The 17,059-nt window shown below is 42.4% G+C and overlaps 1 protein-coding gene and 1 long non-coding RNA gene across 4 annotated transcripts in view; one reads left to right on the top strand and one right to left on the bottom strand.

Moving 5' to 3' along the window:
- Positions 1-10,374, bottom strand: part of RASA1 (RAS p21 protein activator 1) — a 48,251-nt gene extending 37,877 nt beyond the window's left edge. For all 3 annotated transcript variants that reach the window (XM_028749317.2, XM_028749316.2, XM_077936234.1), the window contains exon 1: positions 9,935-10,374. In XM_028749317.2, coding sequence (XP_028605150.2) covers positions 9,935-10,374 — 440 coding nt within the window. The remainder of the gene's footprint in view (positions 1-9,934) is intronic.
- A 115-nt stretch (positions 10,375-10,489) lies between these two features.
- Positions 10,490-11,435, top strand: LOC114606768 (uncharacterized). The gene is made up of 2 exons (XR_003708971.2): positions 10,490-10,625; positions 11,330-11,435. It is a non-coding gene; the product is annotated as an uncharacterized LOC114606768 (long non-coding RNA).
- The last annotated feature ends 5,624 nt before the right edge of the window (positions 11,436-17,059 follow it).

The raw sequence follows: 17,059 nt of genomic DNA on the forward strand, positions 1-17,059 counted from the left end.
GCGTGTTTCTTGTCCCTTGAGTGCTTTTCCTTCCTTCCCCACTTAAAACGTGGTTACAAAGCACGGATCCACATGGATCCTCAGGATTTTTGCACTGGGTCACCCCAAATTCACCATCAGATCACATAGCATGTCCATGGCTACATCTTGCACCAAAAAAAGCATGCACCCACTGTTGCCTGGGGCCGCAGTGGTGCAAAAACGTGGTTACAAGGCATGGATCCACATGGATCCTCAGGATTTTTGCATTGAGCTACTCCAAACTCACTGTCAGATCACATGTCTGTGGCCACAGCATGAACCACAAAAATCATATATCCACTGTTTCGTTTAGAATATATTTTTTTCTTGTTTTCCTCCTCTAAAAACTATGTGCGTGTTATGGTCTGGTGCATGTTATAGAGCGAAAAATACAGTAACTAACAGAATTCTATAGGATGTGATACAGTGGTACCTCGGGTTACATACACTTCAGGTTACATACGCTTCAGGTTACATACGCTTCAGGTTACAGCCTCCGCTAACCCAGAAATAGTGCTTCAGGTTAAGAACTTTGCTTCAGGATGAGAACCGAAATCGTGCTCCAGCGGCGCGGCGGCAGCAGGAGGCCCCATTAGCTAAGGTGGTGCTTCAGGTTAAGAACAGTTTCAGGTTAAGTACGGACCTCCGGAACGAATTAAGTACTTAACCCGAGGTACCACTGTATTAGCTTATGAAAAAGGTCAAGATCCAACAATCCCCAGGCATGCACCTCCAGAGAGCAGGGATGTCAAGCGCATCGTGGCGCCCAGGCATCTTTACTCGGTCACAAGTGGCCAATAGTCAGGTGCAAAATGTGCCTGGCTAAGTTTGAACTCTGCTTTAAAAGGCTGAGGACCACAACTCCCAAGCAATCTGGACCCTGCAATCATCACCTGAGGCCCTTCTTTGTGTGCCTCCTCCACAAGAGGTCTGGAGGATGGCAAGACGAGAATGGGCCGTTTCTATGGTGGCTCTCTGTTTATGCAATGCTCTCCCCATGGAGGCTTGCCTGGAGCCTTCATTACATATCTTTAGGCGCCTGGGGAAAACATTTCTCTTCAACCATTCTATTGCCTTTTTAATGTGCTTGTGGTAGTGGGGTTTTTGCTTTCTCTTTTATTGTGTATTTTGTGTTTTCATTTAGTATTTTTATGTTGTTAACTGCCCTGTGTTCTTCAGATGGGCGGTATACAAATTTAATAAATAACAACAACATGGCAGTATTAAGAGTAAAAAATATCAATAATGTATCAATAAAACTAGTTGTTTTTTTAAAAAAAGTTTCAATATTTATTTCAATATTTAGAAATAACACCTTACTGTTTTATTCTATATGTAGCATATTTCTTCAACCTTCTCAGCACATTTTCACTCTAATGTTTATGTACCTTTAAATAGCACATAAAAATCATTTTAATATGCTTTGATCAAGTTAATAGTTAAGATAAATTTTACTGACTCTGGCATTACACAATAAACCCAGACTTGCACTAGCATGTTAGCTTGCTTTAAGTAGTTATACGCCTGCTGGTTTCTGTATAACTTTCTGCTACCTTTACCTTCTCCTTCCAGAGGAGGGGGGGGGGAAATCTCTCTCTCTCTCTCTCTCTCTCTCTCTCACACACACACACACACACACACACACACAGTATGTGTGCTCTAAGCATCATTCTGGTGATGTGATCAACAAGCCCTGAAAGTTTTCTCTGAGATGCTTAGCTTTGGCTCACAAGATAAATATTTACATCACGTTCCAAGTATAAACACTTTTCATTTATTCTTCTTCTAATGAATACTTTGGGTTTTATATTGAAACAGTATTTCAACCTCACCTTCTAAAAGGTTAACTTTTGTTTTGCATATTGCCTGTACCCATGTATGCACATGTATCAACCAGAATACTCCTATATTGTAACTTTTTTAATTTATAAAAATACTTATATATCACTAATTCATAAAGATAATATCATGGTTCACAAGTGTACATAAAACCATATAATGAAAATGTTAAAATTAGAAGTCAGATAACTATTCTGTAATGTACTGTTCATTGCTTGCATAAGCCTGATGGAACAGGTAAGTATTCAGCAGGTGTTTAAAAAATTGAAACAGGAGGCACCTGCTGAATCTCTGTTAGAATCTCTGTTAACCCACATTAATGGGTTGATGAAACTAAAGGCTAGGTTCCTTATTGTTGTCAAATGAGCTTGCCAACTCAGGGGATGACAAGCAACACCCTGGGAGACTATCTCAGTGACTGAGCTGGAACATAAGGGTTCAGGACCTATGCTGTTCCAGGCTTTGTAAATCAATACAAGAACCTTGATCCTGGGTTCAGTAGAAGATGGGAAGCCAGTACAGTGTCTCCTGTTGTCGGCCAGATGTCCCCAGAAGCATGACATTTTGCCTGGAATCAAGAAATCTCTGCCCCACAGCATTATTAGTTTGGATGACATGAGAGCCATTGGGAAAATGTCAATTATCCCTTCATGTAGATTGTTTTTAAAAGCCTATCATTAGTGTCTTGATTATATCATATTCCAACTACCTTTAAATATTTACAACATAGTAGGTATTCTAACACACCCACTATCTGAATTAGCTAGACCTGTTATGCGACAAGTCTAGTTACACACCAGACAGACACAGGCGTTATTAGCAGTTCCACTGCTTGAAGAAAAAAGATGTGATGGGGACCCACATGAGGAATATGCAAGTTCAATAACTGAATAGATGTTGTTTGGTTTGTAGTAATGATTAATCAAATCCTCTGCACAAGAAGAATCCAACAACTAATCAGGGGGGGGGGGGGCGGAAGGGAAGAGACAGAATCTTAACCAGCTTTCACAAACCTGGTGCCCTCCAGGTGTTCTGAACTATAATTTCAATAAGCCCCAGCCATCATAGCCAATGGTTAGGAATTATGGAAATTGTTTACACAAAGAGGCTCTGAGTTATATGCAATTAAGTCATATTCTGAGTAGACTCACTGAAATCAATAGTTGATTGATTTCAAGCTCTATTCTGAGTACTAGTTAGCCAGACACAAACTCCTATTTTTTAGGGTTTCCTACAGTATTTCCAATGTCCAGAAAGTACAGCAGATTTCCTGTTTCATTAGCATACATGTGCTTGCCTACTGTTCTTTTCTCACGTTGCTCTGGAAAGCAGGACTGGGAAAGAACTACTGAGTCAGCAGTAACGATTCCCAATTCATAATATAGTAACATAACCAATGGTCATCAAGAACAGGATATACAAGAGAGAAAGAAATATGCAGGAAGGGCCAGAAGGAGTTCTGCAGGTTTGATATAGTAACCTACAGCTGCCTTCTCCTGGTACTGCAATAAAACATTCTACATTTAACACCATAATTTTAAACACAGCAACTACTGAGGAAGGGCATAGTCAATTTACATCAAAGGTTTATTTTTAAATGTTTTTATACCACTTTTCACTTAAAAATTGAAGTGCTGTACACCAAAATTACAGTAAAATCAACACCTATGCAATAAAAAACAACAACAAACAGTAAAATCCAAAGCAAACAAATTAAGTAAAGACTGGTATTAACTGACAGCAAAGGCTTGGGAGAATAAATAAGTTTTCAGAAGGTACCAAAAGATTTAAATATCTCAAAAAAGAAAAGAAAAAGATTAATAGCCATCAAGTTAAAATGTATTCACAAAAGTAAACAGCGCATACAGTATTTGAAAATCTTCAGTTCTTGCTGAGCAGCCTTCATTTCTTCCTCACTAAATTACTTCTGAAGGATGTTAGCAAGCAGTGGCATGCCCTAGGCAGGTGAGGAAGGTCATTTAAACAAAGAAGTTGAAACACCACTTTAAATATTATTTTCAAATATTTGTTTGTTCAATTACTTCCCATTTGTTTTGCAAACAGATATATTCTTGTCCTTGTGCTAAGTGTACTGGAATGGGAACTAAAGTGCAAGGGGGGCAGAGACTCACAAGCTACAGTGGTGCCTCGCAAGACGAAATTAATTCGTTCCGCGATTTTTTTCGTCTTGCGATTTTTTTCGTCTTGCGAAGCACGGTGTCGGGAAAGTTTTGGAAAAGCTTCAAAAATCACCAAAGTCTTTAAAAACCTCAAAAAAGGCTACCACACCGCGTTCTAAGAGATGCTCCTCGAAGTCAAGTCACAACTGTATTAACGGTGTTAAGAAAAAGGAAACAAACTTGCAAGACGTTTCTGTCTTGCGAAGCAAGCCCATAGGGAAAATCGTCTTGCGAAGCAGCTCAAAAAACAAAAAACCCTTTCGTCTAGCGAGTTTTTTGTCTTGCGAGGCATTCGTCTTGCGAGGTACCACTGTAATTCCCTTCCCAGGTTTCTGATCTGCGGCAGCCAGTTTATTACCACATCCGAAGTGGGCAAGCTGCAGTTTGTGAGGGAAGGAATCAGCATGCAAGTCCAAGGATCAGATTTGATGGTCAAACTATGGTTTGGATGAAGTATATCTATGGCTCAGTTCAAATATTTACATAGATGACCAAGGATATGGTATAATATTAATTCCCCAAGCAATGACTACTCAGAAGGAGTACAACACCATGCATGTTTTGTATAAGGTTTTATTTCATGCATGATCCTCAAAGGCAACAGGACTATTGCTAATCTGCCTCCCAGAATTTCTTTTTCTTTCTTTCCAGGGCTGTTGTGATTGAATATCTCATTCCACTCAAGGGTACAAACTATGATATCTTACTGGTAACTGAAACTGTCAAGAAGCAACAAAAGCAGTTGTATAATCGGTTTAGTTCAGAGCACTCAAAGAATAGAGTTTACCCATGTAAAACCATGTTGGGTTTTTACTTTGCTGGGGCCAAAGCAGGCAATATGTTACAAACACCCACTGTCCTAAAATTCTAAGGCAGAGAAAACTTCAAAACATAATCCTAACAGATCTCAAATACCTGCTTCATATGTTTTATTAGATTCCAGTACGGTAAATATCTGGATGAAGGACCAACTCTAAATCAAAACCACACAGTTCCATAAATATTTATTCTAGTTTGTATGGATTACTCTAAAACCATTACAAAACGGTGGAAAAGAAAAAACATATGAAGCATCTCTTTAAAACATCTTGGTACCAAGTACCTAAAGGATACCACCCCGCACATATACGTGCCCGGACATTAAATTCAGCATCTAAGGCCCTTCTGCAAGACCCTTGTAAACTGCTTTGAGAGTTTTGCCTAACAAGGTTAGAAATTTATTAAATAAAATTTATATACCAGCACTTTCAATCCATTGATCTAGCATGCATCATGGTGCAAATAACATATACAGATTGTAGCAAAATGCTACCAGAAGTGACAGCAGGAAAAGAACACAGAAAACTAGTTAGCAGACTTCCTCTATGCAGTAAACGACAGTACAGTATATAGAACTGCACTCCTGTCTCTTTGCGGAAAAATGCAGATTGTTTTCCCCCACACCACAAAGGGCAATCTACCACTACCACTAAGCACCCCATGGGATATACCGGTAAAACAGAGCAAAAAGGACAGGCAAAAATGTCACCAGAGCCTACTCCAGCCAGACTGCCCTCCTGATTGCCACAGAATCACCTACTACCATAGGCATTGGATGTGGGCAGGCCCTGGGTGCTCCAGCCCCCACAACATTCCCCATGAAGGGGCTGGGCGCCCACAATTTTTTGCGCCACGGCAGCATCCTCGTGTGGCACTGCCCAGCCGAGGAAAGGGGCTGCAATGCTGCCGCGACTCTCCTCCTTCTCTCAGGTCAGACCTGACCCAGGAGCAGAGCTGTGGCTGGACACGCACAGCCCTGTACAGGAGAGAGGCAACACAGCTTATGCTGCCTCTCCCCCACTCCGCCCCTGGGTCAGACTGGCCTGGGAGCAGAGCTGTGGCTGGGCAAGAGCCAGGCTCCAATGAAGTAGACTGTGGGGAGGCTGCCTGGTCACACACCCTCTCAAAAATGCGTTCAGGGCCATGGAGGGCGTGCTGATATCAGACACATGGAAAGTGAAACAGAAGGTTCTTCAGTTACTGCTTGTCAGCACTCTAAATACAGCAGCATACCACTGGCTAAAGCAGGGGTTAGCAAACTTTTTCAGCAGGGGGCCGGTCCACTGTCCCTCAGACCTTGTGGGGGGCCGGATTATATTTTGGAAAAAAATAATAATGAACGAATTCCTATTCCCCACAAATAACCCAGAGATGCATTTTAAATAAAAGGACACATTCTACTCATGTAAAAACACACTGATTCCCAGACTGTCCGCAGGCCGCATTTAGAAGGCGATTGGGCCAAATTTAGACCCCAGGCATTAGTCTGCCTACCCATGGGCTAAAGCATACATTCTTCAGCTGAAAGAAAGGTAGTGGGGCATCTTCAGTCACTGCTCCATGGTGGAGCCTTTAGGGACTTCAGCAAGCAGTTACTGAAACCAGAATGCTCACTGCTTCTCTTCCCCACCCTCTACAATAGCAATGCAGAGCTTCCACGGTTGCAGTTGAGCAATCTCCATCTTCCAAGACGGGAAAGAAGACAGGGATGAATTGGCAGCCACAATTTTTGGCAAGGGTCATGAGTAGATAAGGTTCCTACTTGCTCCAAACCACTTTTTCCCCTTAAAAAAAGTCAGATTTTGCATACCAGCACTAACCTTTTCTATAGCTACAACTCTATGAAGAAAAACATATGAAAATCAATTTACCCTGTGAATCTTGGAAAGAGCAAGAAGACTCATAAAATCAAATGCTTGTCTGATGGCATTAAAATAATTCATGTACAGACTGATCTTATGCATCTTTTCTCAGAAACATATCCCAACAAATTTAATGAGATGAGACGTCCTTCCACATAAGTAGGATTGCAGCCTAAAACATACTGAAATCTCAATTCTACTGTAAGTCTGTATTACTATGACTGTTACATATTTTAAACATCCTTCTGAATAATGTAAGGCAGTGGTCTCCAACCAGTCCAGGCCTGAGACCTATGTCCGATTCCCAACCAGGAGCATGGGACCCACTGTTGATTTAAACTTAACAGTGTTAGCACCTCACCATATATTAGATACAACAAAAAACAGCACTGGAATACTATTTTTTCAGTACAAGCGAACCATTATTTCATGTATTATTGGTAAAACTTTTGAACTCTTTTAGTAGTTGTATCCTCTTTGATTTCCGGTGGTTTTCTCTTCAGTGAAGCTTGTGGTTGAAAGTGAGCAAGAGGGCAGGTCATCATCACCATCTATGCCTTTCTATCACTTCCTATAACTTTCACCACCTCCTTTCCATTTCTGTGACTCGCTGCTGCCCTTTTCTCTCCCTTCCTTCTTGCATTTCTACCCATTCTTTTTCTCACCTTATTCTACTTTAACTTGCTAGTAATACCTTTCTGTCTTCATCTCACATTCCTTTTCACTCTGCTCCCTTTCTTCCAGCTTGTGTCACCCTCTCTACACTTTAATTCACCCCTCTGTGCTCTTGCCCCCTTCTAATGGCAACCTGCTGAAATAAAAATGAACAAAAATTCTTGGAAAAATTCATCATCCCCAGAGCCCAATAGAGGCAGCAGCTGTTTTCTGTTGCCCCTTTGTAGGATGACGATGTTTGAAGAAACTACTCTTCAGATTCTCCCACACTAAAGTAACGTATAGTTGTACTTCCAAAAAAAGAAAGTTTATTCCTTTTAGTTTGCAAAATCTTGGCATTTTACTATTCCTTTAAAAAAGCAATTAAATAAAACCAAATTGCATTCCAAATCAGTACTGAATATTAAACTGCAGTCTTGTGCACACTTACTTGAGAGAAAAGCTCCGTCCATGGCTGAACCCAGGGAAAGTTACTCCCAAAGAAGAGCACAGGAAGAATTGGGTTGCAAGTGGCAACAGTACAATGCCTATTCATGCACTTTAACATGGGAGTAAAAAGAAAAGCCCTGCCATGGTTGAACCCAAGAAGCCTTACTACTGGAGTAAATTCCTCAAGAAATCCAGCAATTCAACAGTAGAAACAGGAATTCCTTTCCAGACTGGAGTGTTTGTGTGTTGGAGTGTGTGTTTGTGTGTGTGAGTGGTGCCAAATTTAGACATCACACGGGGCACTGCTGAAATTTTAAAGCTCAAAGACTGCCACTGCTCTCACAAATCTCTGTGATTCAGTGAAATAACAGAAATAAGATGAATAGCCCCCTTCCAAGCTAAACAGTATGTTCCCACCAGGGAGTGGGAAGGTGAGAGCAAGGCTGGAGAAGACCAGGTCAATGTGAGGAAGCTTGGCTGAGGGTTAAATGGCAGTAATAGCTTTGCTGCAACCCACCTGTGGATTCGGAAGAACTGGTCAAAGACTTATTGTAGGGTGTTAAAACTAACCCATACAAAATTTATCTTCAGTGTGCATATTTAGAATTTCTTGAAGTACAGCGGTACCTTGGGTTAAGAACTTAATTCGTTCTCATCCTAAAGCAAAGTTCTTAACCCAAGGTACTATTTCTGGGTTAGCGGTGTCTGTAACCTGAAGTGTCTGTAACCTGAAGCATCTGTAACCCGAGGTACCACTGTATGTTAATATTTCCCTTTCATTTATTTTCAAACACACACCCCATATGTATATATTGTGGACTTCAGCTTTTATCTGAGTAAAAGGTGTCTGAAAAGACAGGCTGTGTCATGACAGTCTGTGCCAATGGCATCAGCACTATTTTTAATGCCTTTTAAAAGGACATTCAGAGAAAGCAAAAAGGGTGACCACAGAAATACAAAATATGACAGCATTCCTTTACCTCTGACAGTTATGTCAAATTAGGAATTTTGATAGCTACAACTTCTTCTTCTAACACATATAAGCATCTGCAAAGAGGCTCTCTCTGCCATAACTAGGAAGCTCAATGGCAATGCTTTGTGTGCAGGAGGTCCTGGATTCAATTGCTAGCATCTCCAGATAGGGCTTAGAAAGCCAGGAAGCCATGGTAACTTGCTCCTAAGCAGAAGCACCTTCCTATGTACTAAAGGATAGAAGGGTATGAATATTTTCTATAGCTGCAAATAAAGGAGTACAGTGGTACCTTGGTTCGACTCCCGAAACTGTTAGAAAACCAAGGCACAGCTTCCGATTGGCTGTAGGTTTGCCTACTGAAAAACGTTCACAAGCCGGAACACTTACTTCCGGGTTTGCGGCGTTCGGGAGCTGATTTGTTCAACAACTAAGCCGTTTCGGAACCAAGGTACCACTGTACCTGGCAAGGTAAAAAGAAACGGAAAAGGGTCAAGATTAAAGATGTGTCTGGCATGGGGAGCGGGGATGAAGATAATCGAACTAGAGAAAATGGTTGTGAAAAATATGGCCACGCATTTGGGAAATGTGCACTTAGGGGCACTTTTGAGCAGTGCCTTTTTTCTAGGGGTACTCAAGGGTATGCAATACAGCCACCTTTTTTTCCTAGAAAAAAAGCACTGGTTAGAAATCTGGCACTTACTGTAACAACTTCATGGCGAGTACTGGCACCTTTTCATTTTTTCAAGCAGAAAAGCACTGCTTTCGAGGGCTCTGAAGGGCTGCCTCCATATTTGGTGGCGAGTCGATTATTAGCATTTATTTTAGGGAGAAGGGAAAGTGTTTTTTTAGTCCCAAGTTCTCAGTTTTTCCAAGCAGAAAGCAGGCAGCTGACTAAGCCAACCAAGGAGGCTGCTTCGAAGGGGATGCGGGAGGAGGAAAAGAGGCGGGCGCAACAGGGAAACTTTCAGGAGTTGCCCGGAGTTTGACACACACGCACCAACGCCGACTTCACAACTGGGTGCGGTGCCGGGGCTGAATCAGCCGGATCCCCATTCCTGGGATTTGGGGGGGGGGGGGGAGAGAGAAAGGGGATCGGGTTGGGGAAAAGAGAGAGAGGAGGAGAAGGCGCTACTCACTGGTTCGTGGGGGGCGCGTTCAGCGGGATGGCCACCTCCTCCTCCTCGTACTCGGGCCCGTCCAGCGAGTCGCCTTCGTCCACTGTGCTCAGCCCTCCGGCCGGAAGCGGCGGCTGCGGGGGCGGCGGCAGCGGAGGGAAACCGCCGGCAGCGGTACCCCCTCCGCCGCCGCCCTCCAGGAGCGGGATCGCCGCCGGCGGAGACAGGCCCTTGGACATCTCCGCAGGAGGGGCAGGCCTGGAGCCCACCGAGGGGAGCGACGCCGCGGGGCAGGCGCCGCTTGGGCCCGAGCTGCTACCCAGGAAAGCGGCGGCGGCGGCGCTCTTGTTGCTCCGTGAGGCGGCGGCGGCGGCAGCGGCGGCGGGAGGGCAATGCCCGCTGGGCTCTCCGGCCGCTCCCGAGCCGCCCTCTTCGCCACCCGCTTCGGCCGCCGCCATCATGCTGCTCCGGCTCGCCCCACCCCTTCCCCGCCCCTGCTGCTGAGGCAGCGCGCGACCGGGAGGAGGCGACAAAGGGACAGAGGGGGAGAGAGGCGGCGGGAGGGGAGACGACGGACCAACGGCCTCCTTCTACCTCGGCGGGGAGGAGCTTCAGGAACAGCCGCCGCCGCCTCTTGAGGCGCTGAATGGGAACAATGGGAGCGCCCGCCCAAAGACCTCGCCGCCCGCTCAGTCAGTCCTGGTGCGCTGAGGTAAACACCCGGCGCGGCGTTTCGTCCCCTCCTCAACGGCTTCGCACGCGCTCACCCGGTGGGCGGGGGCAGCGCCTCCCTTGTTCCTCAGCTGCCAGTGTCGCCGCCGTCTCGTTTTACCCCCGACCCGCTAACTCCCCCCTCCTCACGGTCGCCGCCGCCGCCGCCTCTTCGGAAAGCGCATGCGCGCCTGTCCCTCCAGTGAAGGTGCTGGCCGCTTTCCGCAAGCGAAGGCTCTTTGGAAGGAGGCGGCTCGGCAAGGTAGCGCTCTCTTCTTCCCTCGCGCTCTGCCTTGTGTGCCAGGAGGGCGACCGAGGGTGGGTGCCTGTTCTTATGACACACACACACACATTGCAGTGCTGCCAGGGCTCCTTGACGGCCCCGGAACTCAGCACACGTTTGCGAAAGAGGCGGGGGGACTCGGCTGCGCGACCCTCTGCGCGCGTCTATGCCGAAGTTCACTCCTGTTGCGCTCAGAGGGGTTTGCTCCCTTTTAAACTTGCTGGCCGTAGTAAATGCAGCCTGAAAAAGACTTTGTAGGCATCAGCTTTCATGGAGTCGAGCCCGCCAGCACATGGATGCATGAAGCAGACTAGAGTACGCAAAACTGCGTCCCACTGTTGTTGTTTTTCAAACTCTTTTTTAAAAAAAGATATCACAAGATTCTTTTCTTACTGTGTCGTTTTCTGTTTTTTTGCTGCTAGGAAAGTCAACAGCATCTCCAAGTATTCGAACCGATATCGTCTCAAGTGCCTCCGAGTCTATCGTTATACATCAACATCCATGAATAAATAACTTTATTGGAGTTTAGATGGCCATTGTGTTATTACCTAGCATTATTGTTTACTAGATTTAATTAGTGCTCTCAAATAGTATTCTTGAGGTTGATTTGCACTGGGAGCTGTTTTATGATGCTTATTTCATTCATGTATCTTCAGACTGAAAGTATTTAAAGGCCTTCTTTTCTTTTATCTCTACTCTTGCCTGAATAGCCTGACCCCGAAACTACTCCAAATGCCACACCTTGAATTTTTAATTCATATTTATGATCAGCAAATTGGAGTGGAAAGTGGTATTTCATTCCAGAAGCACCCTGTCATTGCTAAGCAATGGCATTTCCTCAATATATTTTGTGCATAGATAAATAAAGAAAGAGGAATATGATTCCAAAACCGCAAACAGAACTGCCAAACATGCAACTCTTCAAAATAGGGCAGGGTTGGGAGATTAGATTTTTGGTCTATTGGAATAATTGCACAAGAAAAGAATATTTTATAGGAAATGTTAAAGCTTAACAAGAATAACAAAACCTGCGTTATACTCAGGATTAAATTATGACTTCGTATAACAATTAAAAAGTTAATTGGGCATGAACAAAGAAAATTGAGAAACAATGGAGGGAGACACAAATCTGAAGCACTGTAGAACTTGTTCTTGTACCTAGAAGATGAATTATTTTCTCCACTTGGGTTAATTTGATGGTTATTTGTAAATTTACATGAATGGAGGAAAAGTACTGAGTTGAAAACGCCTGGCATATTAGTGTTTTAGTACAAGCATGGGGATGAAATTTGTACTCTGAAAATTCTATCTGTGTGTGTTTGCAGATGGATAAATATGCAGTTTATTCTGCACCAGTAGCACAGTAGACTCATAATCTGAGTACTTTTAGCTTTGTTGATATACAGCACCTTGACATGTAATATTCAACATTGCAGGGGAAATATTGTGACTTCAAACACGTTTTTTTTTCTACTCCAGCCTCCTAAGTACATAACTAGTACAGTTGTATAAAGAAAAGCATGGGCCAGTGTCCACACATGCAAACTGTAGTGCTAAAAGAAAGGGCAACTGAAGAAGCTGGACAGTCACAATACAGCAACATGCTTCTTTCTTTCCTGTCTCCTTTTGATGTGTTAGATGCTGTCTGACCTAGATAGTGTTAGATTTTATGACAGATGTCGCAGTAGATTAACTGTTGCCCTGCTTAGTAAACAAAATAACTGTCAATTTATAAGAGCAGCAGCAGATTTTGCAGGAAGGAGGATCAGGCAAATAAATTTTGTAGGTTGGCAAATTTCAAATTCATCTAGTATTCTGGTTACACTACAAAAATTATGCAACACAAGTTGGTATTTACTATGTTTCTTCAGTCTCAACAGAGTTCACACATTAAAAAGAAGAGGGTATTGTTACATATACAGCATTTGAATGAATACTGTTTTTTTTTCTGAGTACAGTGGTGATGGTATTGTGTCTGTCTTCATTTTCAGTTATTTCCCCTAAGGCAATTTAAAGGAATCAAAAAATATGTATTTTAGAAACGCTATGTAAACTGCAAAGGTATGGTATCGGCAGGCAGGCAACAGTGTGGATACATTTATTTACTGATTCACCGGCCCCCTTGGTTCTGCCACAGTCTACTAAAGGGTACGTCCTGTGGCACCAAGTAAGTCATTTTTTCTGCTCTTGCACTTCATTTATGGAATTGCCTCCCAAATGACAAGATTGGTGCCACAGTGATGTCATTTCACCACATGCCTAAAGTACACCATTTCCCCCAGGTCTTCTCTGATCCTTAACATTTCACTGTAGTTAAAACTGTTTTGGTTATTATCTGCTTTGGCTTAATAGAGTTGTTCAGAAGTGGCTCGCCCAGTGGGATGGAGCTGCAACTTTCTGGCAGTCATGTTGCTGCCACTTACCGCAAAGAAGAGGATCCAGGTAATGTGAAGGTCAGCATGGTGCAGGACCACCGATATGTCCAAACTGCCAGTGCCACCTACCCCTCTCCAATCAGCCAATTTGCACCAACCCAACTCATTTCTCTCTTTCTTCCCAACTTTAGCCTGGTTGCAAAATATGATTTATTGATTCACACAGCAACGCCTGTTATGATGAAAGACAGTTTAACAAATATTTTAAATAAGTAAAATATTAACTGGCTGGCCGCACGTTTTTTCTTTCCAACAAACCCAGCACCACCTAATATAAAACAAAAATGTTCACTCTATAACGTATATGGTAGCCCAATAATATACACAAAATAATATACAGTACCATAGGTCACAAAAATTTAAAAAATACTTAGCAACAGGGGTCTCCAAGCTTTTCTGGGCCCAGGGGCACATTTGGGAACCATTGTGGGTACCACAAAATGTGTGTTTTACAGAAGAAAACTGGTGATGCTCACTCTCCCCAAAAAAGCATGCAACACAAAACACACATGTCCGTAACAGCCGCGAAACAAACAAAAGGTAAACTACCCTCAACCCAAACCAGCAAAGTCAAAAAAGCAGGTAATACACATCCTAAAAAGAAATATCCAGGAAAATAATTCCTTCTCCCAATAGTCAAAGTACCCTTCTTCCTCTCCTCCAAACTTGCCATTCAGCAACAGGAACCATTTTCCTTTGTGAAGGGTTTCAGCAGGGAACTGAATGTCAAGGACCATGCACCAGTTTTTCTGCCTTCTTTGTTTCCAGTGAAGAATACTGAGCCTACATAGAGCCCCAGGGCATTCTGGGAGAAGGGGAATGGGGTTGCTTGATGCCTTCATTCCACATTCCAATCAACCCAAGGCTACTCAAGGTTAAAACAAACAAACACTAAAGGGTATCTGAAGGTAGCATGTTACCCATGGGTGTCACGTAGAGTACCCCAAAAGTACAAATTTAAAATGCAATACAAAACAAAGTGGCATAAACTTGGATGTTTACATAAGATTGAGAGGCCCAGATGAAAAGCAGAAGTTTAAAAGGCTTGGTCGTAGAAACATGTCTTCTTCATCTGGCACCAAAAAGACCATGAGCATGGCACCTAACATTGTCACTCATCAAGACGTTTTCCTGTAGCAGCTCTTCTCCACTCCTTTGAAATTCAGCGGAGTGTAAAAGATAACTTGGGGATACGGTAGATGGGTGTGTTGGAAAATACTGTTAAATGCTGATACAGGCTTGGTATGTGTCCATGCCCATATCACACACACACACACATCTATCAGCGACATAAAATCTCTTCTCAGAGCATGAATTAAAAAGTTGCAGACTTATGTTCCATGTGTAATGCTACATTGGCTTTCCACATGAGTATATATATATATATACATACACACACACACACACATACATACATACATACATACATATATACACCAAAAAAAACCCGAAAATGAAAAGTAGGGAAAACACATGCACACATATATATACATACACACACACATATGTAAAATATAATATATGCACACTATACATATGATATATATGTATATGTATATATATATATGTATATATGTGTGTGCGTGTGTTTCCCCTACTTTTCATTTTTGGGGGTTTTTTGGTGGGGGGCAGTGGTCACTAACACTAAGCTTGTTTGCCCATTCTGCTCTGAGAACTGCTGTTAGAATGAGTAAAATATATTGCCTATTAAGCCGTACGTTGATTGTTAGCAATATAACCACTCTGATTTACAAAGATGCATTATTTGCCTGTAGGCTTGTTTTTCTTGATTCTTCCTTTGGTTGCGTGTAAAATATTAATGCACATACCATTATATTTAATCATACCCCTACGGTACCATTAAACTTTCAAAGCACTAAACACTTGTGAGATGTTATTAATTATGTTACAGTTAAGTTGTGGTCCATTTACCGTTCTCTAGAGATCCAAAATGGCTGTTGTCACATGACTTCCAATATATAATGTAGAGTGCTTGACTCAATTCAGGTAGTGTAAAAATACTGTATAGCAAGAAATGAATTCTTCATGAGATGCTATTTTAAGGTACAATATACCATGAGCTTTTAAATACAAACTTTACAGGGAGAACTTTGGAAAAGTAAGAGAATGTACCACTAAAAATACAATGAACACAGCAATTTGCAAAATAAATGCCGGTAAGTAGGTTATGCTGGAATACTGCTGTTCGAAAACTGAAACAATATAAAATGATTTCCTTAACATTATGACAAATACATGCATTAACTTCAACAAGTATGCACAAGTCTATTGGCTAGGATCCAAATAACTGTAGCTTGGTCCATCTGCCTTAGAGTTCTCTTAAAAGTCTTCCCCCATGTCAAATAACACACTGCTTTTGAAAGTGAGGGGGGGGGGATCAAAAGCAGTTTGGGATATAGTACTGTACAGAGCAGGGGGTCAGCAAACTTTTTCAGCAGGGGGCCGGTCCACTGTCCCATAGACTTTGTGGGGGGCCAGACTATATTTTTTTTGGGGGGGGGGGGGAATGAACGAATTCCCATGCCCCACAAATAACCCAGAGATGCATTTTAAATAAAAAGACACATTCTACTCATGTAAAAACACGCTGATTCCCTGGACGGTCTGCGGGCCGGATTTAGAAGGTGATTGGGTTGGATCCGGCCCCCGGGCCTTAGTTTGCCTACCCATGGTATAGAGCTTTGCTTGCACTGTCAAGGAAAAACAAATCAGAAATACCTATATGTATTCCCATATCAGGAATCTGGAAATAAAAAGGGGCTTTTAAACCTGCAGCCTTCTAAAGGTAATATAAAACATTCAAATACTACGCTATACCTTATGTGCTTCTTGTTATTGCCATTAAAAAAAAAAAAACTTTAAAGGACTTGTGGTTGCTTACCTTATGTAGGATGCAGGGCAATACAAATAAAGGTAGATAAGATTCAGGAGAGAAGAGAAGTTTAATTATCAGACAAAGGTGATATTCTTATTTTCTTGGCATACAAGTTAAAGGAGAATACTTCCTTTCAAATGCCATTCTGTTGCAGCTGTGACTGTCCTTAATGAGTGTTTTACTTAAAATAGACAGAAACTGGGAAGGCTTAAATGGGCATGATATCAAGAAAACAGACTAACGGGGCAGATGGTGCATGTTTCCTAGAGGGGGAGGAAAATCTGTGAACGAGTCAAATTACAGCAATTAACAGAAAATAAAGAGACATGTGGGAACATTTATTATACTTTTGCAAAAAGCTCTTTCCACCCTACACACATCTATGCATGCATATATAATGGTATCTGATAGACTGGTTGATTGTTTTTGGTATGTAACAGCTACGTTTGCCATTCATCATCATCAATTTTTCTCTTTAATTTGATGCCCAATTTTGTGTTTTTCAGTATAAAATAATTCCTAAAGTGCAGTGTGAACGAAGAATGAAGTTTGAAATTGTACACATCTTTAAAAATCCATCAAATAGCAGCAACATTTGACCTCTTTCTCCATAATATCTAAACATAGCTCTAGCTCGACTCCCCAGTTCCGCTTTTTCGTTCAACACAATGCTTGGTCCTCCATTTAGATTCCTTCATGTTTTGCTGTATCCTACCTCTCTCACTTCCTATCTCCCACATTAAGTTGTGTTTTCACAGGCCAGACTGGCTACAGCCATTTGTGTTAGAGTGTTCCCGTCTGTGTTTCCAGGAACACACAAG

This window comes from Podarcis muralis, chromosome 11, assembly GCF_964188315.1.
Source record: "Podarcis muralis chromosome 11, rPodMur119.hap1.1, whole genome shotgun sequence".
NCBI classification, from domain to species: Eukaryota; Metazoa; Chordata; class Lepidosauria; order Squamata; family Lacertidae; genus Podarcis; species Podarcis muralis.